Genomic DNA, 6,000 nt, shown 5'->3' with positions numbered 1-6,000 from the left:
AATATATTTCAGTCTGAAAAATAAACATAATGTTGTATTTCCCTCCCCTCCCATATGTTGACTGCATCACTGGTGGTTGAGATTAAGTCAGTCGAAAGGAAAATCGGGCGAAGTGTACAATGGGCGACAAATCCTCAACTATCAATTTTCCACTCACACCCAGAATGAAAATTACCCTATTATCTCTGGGCATGATGTCAGCCAATCCATATTTTTTAATGGTTTTGCAGTCACTACTTCTTACCTTAAGTCTTACTGTTAACATTTCCCTTAAGTTGACAGTTGTGCTAATTGCCTGCGTTCTCTCTGTTTAGTATTTTTTATGTTTGTTTTTCCTCCAGTTGTTTATCTGATTTTTTTTTCTACTTGTGCGTTCACCTGATTGGCTCATTATGCCTGTACTCAGCCTCCGATTGGTTTTCCCTGACACTTCCTTTGCACCTGATTGATTCTGCGACTGGTCTCTTAGTGGCCCGTTGATTGGCTTGCGGTGTCGGTAGCACGCCTTCGATTGGCTGATCGGGGAAGTATCTTGTGCCCGATTGGCTGTCCGTGCCTTGCTCTTGAATACAGTGTCCTGTTATGTGATTGGCCCCGTGTGCCTCCCTGCTGTATGTGATTGGCTCCCTGCTTGCGCTGGGTACCAGTTTCACTGTGTCAGTAATCCTGGCTCTTTCGGTGAATCAGGCTCCGTGTGCCCCAGTGTCAGAGGGATTTAAACCTGTCACAATGGTCAGCAACGTCAGGTTTAAAAGCCGAATGCTGAAATCGGGTAAGTCCCATTTATTGCAAGAAAAGAGAATCAGATTAACGATTACCATCGGTCTCTTGTGTTTCTCAATAAACCCTTCCATTCACTGCCTCTCCTTTTTCTGCACGGTACGCCGGCTGCCGATGGGCGTCGCTGGGATATTGAACCTGCTCTATTTCACCGACCTGCGCCGCTTTCGCTTGATGCACTCGGTTGTTCTTGTGGGGTCCAGAGGAGAAGGAGGTGAGCCCCACACGTTCCTGTTCTCTTTCTTAAATGGCACTGAGGCGGCCTCCTTCCGCTTGTAAAAGCGCTTAGTGGCTGTATGCTCTGAAATGGAAATGGGTTGTGCTGTATCTGACGTGCAAATTTTCGTGCTATAGCGTCCCAATCGGGAAAAAAAATGTGCACATTGAATTGACCGAGCTGGGGTGTGGGGATCACTGGCTGGACCCGTATCTGTCCATTCGGCACCCTTGTTCCGACTGGACGACATTCGCTCCCCTTGTCATTTTCCTCCCCAGCCCATTTAAACACCTCTTGTTCAATTTTGTGCAGAGATTTGCAAAGCAAATGAGGCAGAGCTGCTTGGAGCCGGCAAAGCAGATTGCAGGCAAGAGTAAGGGCTTGGGGGATCGACCTGGGATGAGTTCAACACGCAGGAAATCCAATGGGAACGATCCCCATAGTAACTCCATCTCCATTATTTGGTTGGGACCATGTCTGGCTGCCAGATTTCAATCTTTGGTTGCAGTTTGAGGAGGCTTGTCCTGAATTATCTTGTAATCTCAGTGGGATGGATGTTGGTGTGCGGATGTATCATATTGTAAAGACAATAAATACTGACTGATGTGCATAAAGGCGTTTGGTTTGGAATTGCCCTAATCCGATTCTGCTTATTCTTCAGGGACTAGACCGTGCCCAGTCTCATTCACCCTAAAACCGGTTCACAGGGAACCTAGTGGCTAATTTTTTGCCGTTACGTCAGGTTTAAAATTGACATTTAATTATTTATACAAACCTCTGACCTGGCAGCCCAGCACTGTATCGAAAGGTGTTTATTGTGCATTGGGTTCCAAGGGGTTTGAGGGGCGCAAGACCCATGACGCCCAATACTTTGTCCTATTTATTTAACCTGGTGCCACATCAGCCGAAGGGCTCGATGAAAAGCCCAAGTGGTCAAAACATCACTTTAAGGGAAGGGTTCCGGCTCCACGTGTTTTTACTTATAACTGGAGATGGCAGCTTGAAAGACACAACGTGATATCAAAGGAGTTTCGGTCATTCATTTATCCTTGTGCAGCTCATTGGATGGGAGTCGGAGGGGGCATGTGTTTGCTGCCTAGTGCAAATAGAAAATAACGAAAGTAGGAAAATACGCTAACCAATCAGAACATGTTGTGTGGGAGCATGCTGCTACACCCATACAATGTGGTGTAAACTGGGCCCGTGTTCAGGACCCTTGGCTGTTTTCACTATTGCTTTTCTGAGGGCTGGGCTTCGGTTTGAATTGACCCCGGAACTTTCAAAAGCTAGAGTAGGAGATTTTCAGTCAAGATCCATTAAGCCTTACCTTTGCTGAATATTTAACAGTGGTTAAAGCCACAAGCTGCAGAAGGAATTCAAGTGGCATTCACGTATTCACTTGTCTTCGTTTCTTCGTCTCTTGTCACAGCCCTGACTCTGGCCCCTGAGTCAGAATGTTGTGGCTTCGGGCATTGTGCAGAAATGCAGGAGCAGAGAGGCAATCCGACGGTGATTGCTATCCTCGGAAGATTCGGGCCATTAAATTTAGTCTTCATTTTACCTCTTGGCTGGTCATAAAAGATCCCATGGCACTATTGAACGATGAGCAGGTCAATTCCTCTGGTCCCCTGACCAACATTTGGCCCTCCATCAACATCAGTGAGATACATTATCTGGTTATTTATCTCATTGCCATTTGTGGGACCTCGCTCTGAGAGATTAGGCTGCTGTGCATCTCTAAATGACAACAGAGATTGCACTGCAAAAACAGTTCATTGACTGAGAAACTCCTTCCGATGTTGTAAAAAGGAATTATACAATTGAAATTTATTTCTCTTTCTCCATTAGAAAAAATTCAGCACTAGTTTGCATATTGGTGCAACCATTGTTAGTTTATTTTTGCGGTATCTCCATATATATATATATATATATCTGTGTGTATATGTTATATATATTGTTGACACAGCAAAAGTCAGTTTTTGTTGTGTGTGCATAAATCCCTGGGACAGTACTGCATGGAAAAAGGAGTTTAGACCCGAAAGATTTGGTCTTGCCTTCATCTCGAGCAGGTCATGGTGGGTGAATGAAACCCCCACTTGCAATATCGATCTTCATTATTAAATTCAAGTAATGCAGCATCTACATTATAAAACCCCGTGTGTTTTTATCTGGGGTCTACACCATTTCCACATCATGCCAATTAAAATGGATATCCAGGGTTGTTAGAGGGTGAGCTGTACTTGAAAATAAGTTTAAAGGGCCAGGAAGATTCTAGGGCTTTCATGGGCCATTAATTTCTTCTGTTACCTTTTCTGCATACACGCAGGGTCTCCTGAGCCATCATGGCAATTGTTTTAATTCCATTCCCCCAATACCTTTTGGCACCAATGAGGTTTCGCAATGGGAATCCCTCTACCTCATGTGTGTGGAAGAAGAGGAGGACAACCAAAGGAATGGCAGCCAAGCTGAATGAGATATGTGCTGTGCCCGCCCACTGGTACTTTAATCTGCAGACAGAGGTGAATATACCACACTTTAGTAGATGGTTAATACATAAGGAGGCTCCAAGACAATTTGTGACAATAAACCCATTGGCATAGAAATATGTAAATGTCAGACTAACTATTAAACTGGAAGGTTCAACTGAAGCACCCCAGTTGGAATATTAGTTTTATGTGGCGCCTGTATCTGCAGATTGGGTACTGGTTGAAATTGTGTACCTTCACCCAGGAAATAACATATTGATCACCATCATTTATCTTAGCACAGTAATGTCTGTAATGGGTGCTGGTTGGTACTGTGTAACAAAGTATGATTATGCAATATTTGCACAATTTGGGAATGTGTATTGTAGTTGGGGGAGGCCTCTGCTACTGCTGGCTGGTATTGTGTACTCCATCTGGGCATGTGCCCATGTCACAATGCCTATTTATTTGGAGTTCTTTAACGTAACTGCACTGTTTGACTATTTTTTTTCATTTAATATAATTTGTTTAGATTTTCAGAAACAAAATTTATAACGTTCCACATGTAAGACTTGTTTTTTAAAAAAAAATCACGAGTTAATGAAAATTAACTTTGTCAATCTGAAAATTTTGTTGACAATGTGAAGCCCCACATAGTGGCAATAATGAGTGGAGTACCATTTAGATTTGTTATGCTACTTATTATAGTAGATGCTTCCAATAACACTGATGCGCTGTAAGGACCACTCAGCTCCATAATTCATTAAAATCTTGGTCCTAAAATTGAGAGATGAGCTGAATAGCAAAGGAAGGCGAGAGTGACTGTTTTTGACACCAAAGCTGCATTCGACCAAATACATTACCAAAGAGCCAGAAAAGAAACAGAGATATATTGCAATTGTCCGGGGTGGGGGGGGGGTGTTAAATTTCCAATGGCTGGAATGACAGCTGGCAAAAAGGAATAAGGTTATTAAGAGACATATGGACTCGAAGCATTAACTGTGTTCCTCTCCGCGGATGCTGTCAGACCTGCTGAGTTTTTCCAGGTATTTTATGTTTTTGTTTAGGAATAAGGGTATGTTTGCTGGAGGCAAATTATCTCAGGATGTCTCTATTGGACAGCTTCATAGGCCTGGATAACTACAGCTACTTTATCAACAATGTTCCCTCCATTGTAAGTTCAGAAATGGGGATGTTCAATGATGATTGCACAATGTTCAGAATTCTGCAGGTAATGAAGCAGTCTATGCTCACATACAGCAAGACCTGAGTTCCAGGCTTGGATGAATAAGTGGGAAGTATCATTTTCACCACACACCTGCCACAATGTCCACTTCCAACAACAGAGAGCCTAATTACCTCCCCTTGATAGTCACCAGCATTACCATTGATGAGTGCCACACCATTAACATCCTGGGGTCATTATTGAACAGAAACTCAAATGGAACAGCCACATAAATGCCTTGGCTAAAGTAGGAGTTCAGAGAGTATTCTGTGGTGAATGGCTCATCTCTTACTCACCAAAGTCTTTCTCACCTACAAGACATAAATCAGAATTAACCCCTTGCCTGGATGCAGCTTCAAACACAGTCAAGAAATTTGGCACTTTGCAGAACCAAGCTGTCTACTTCTCCAGCCATCAGCTAAGAAATGACTACCTCCACCTGGTGTCCTATCTACAAGATGCTCTGCAGTGAGTCACCAAGGCTGCATCAGCAGCATCTCCAAAACTGCAACCTCCACCATCTAGAAGGACAAAGGCAGCAAGTGCATGGGAACACCATCACTTTCAAGTCCCCTTCTCTCCTGACTTAGACATATATCGCCATTCCTTCATTGTCACTGGATCAAAGTCCTGGATCTTCCTGCCTAATTGCATTGTGGGAACACCTTCACATCATGGACTGCAGTGTTTCAAGATGACTCACCACCATCTTCTCAAGGCCAACTAGAGATGGACAATAAATTCATGCCTTGCTAGCTATGCCACACTCTGAAGAACAATTAGAAACAAAATTGGATTAATTGAACATATCAAGCAGTATGATCATGGTAGATCAAAAATATTCAAAGCAATCTAGACAGATTGAACAGATGTGTAGATTATAGATGTGGCAGATCATAGTAAATGGGTTAATGTAAGTAACTGAGGCAAGGAATTCAAAACATATGCACATAATGCTTGGATCCTATTTTTAGGAGGCTGGTGTAATGCATGAAAGTTCCATTTGAATTTCTGTTCAGTGATAACCCCAGGAAATTCATGTTGGGAACTCATCTATGATAATGCTGATGGCTATCAAGAGGAGGTAGTTAGGCTGTCTGTTGTTGGAGGTGGACATTGCCTAGCAGATATGTGGCGTGAATGATACTTGCTGCTTATTCGGGGATGCCTGGAACTTATCCAGGTCTTACTGCATGTGGGCATGGACTGCTTCATTACCTGCAGAATTCTGAATGGAGTTAAACATTGTGCAATCATCAGTTCTGATCTTACAATGGAAAAAACATTATTGATAAAGTAGCGGTAATAGCTGA

At 43.0% G+C, this 6,000-nt stretch overlaps 1 protein-coding gene across 2 annotated transcripts in view; it reads left to right on the top strand.

Annotated features, from left to right (window-relative positions):
* The first annotated feature begins 628 nt into the window (after nucleotides 1-628).
* sept5a (septin 5a) overlaps nucleotides 629-6,000 on the top strand; it is a 112,535-nt gene continuing 107,163 nt past the window's right edge. For both annotated transcript variants that reach the window (XM_041203317.1, XM_041203316.1), the window contains exons 1-2: nucleotides 629-772; nucleotides 984-994. In XM_041203317.1, the coding sequence (XP_041059251.1) occupies nucleotides 730-772; nucleotides 984-994 (54 nt within the window). In that variant the 5' untranslated portion in view covers nucleotides 629-729. The remainder of the gene's footprint in view (nucleotides 773-983; nucleotides 995-6,000) is intronic.

The sequence above is a fragment of the Carcharodon carcharias genome, chromosome 13 (assembly GCF_017639515.1).
Source record: "Carcharodon carcharias isolate sCarCar2 chromosome 13, sCarCar2.pri, whole genome shotgun sequence".
Classification (NCBI taxonomy): domain Eukaryota; kingdom Metazoa; phylum Chordata; class Chondrichthyes; order Lamniformes; family Lamnidae; genus Carcharodon; species Carcharodon carcharias.
The sequence above is the reverse complement of the archived record's forward strand: the minus strand, read 5'-3'. Positions and strand labels throughout refer to the sequence as shown.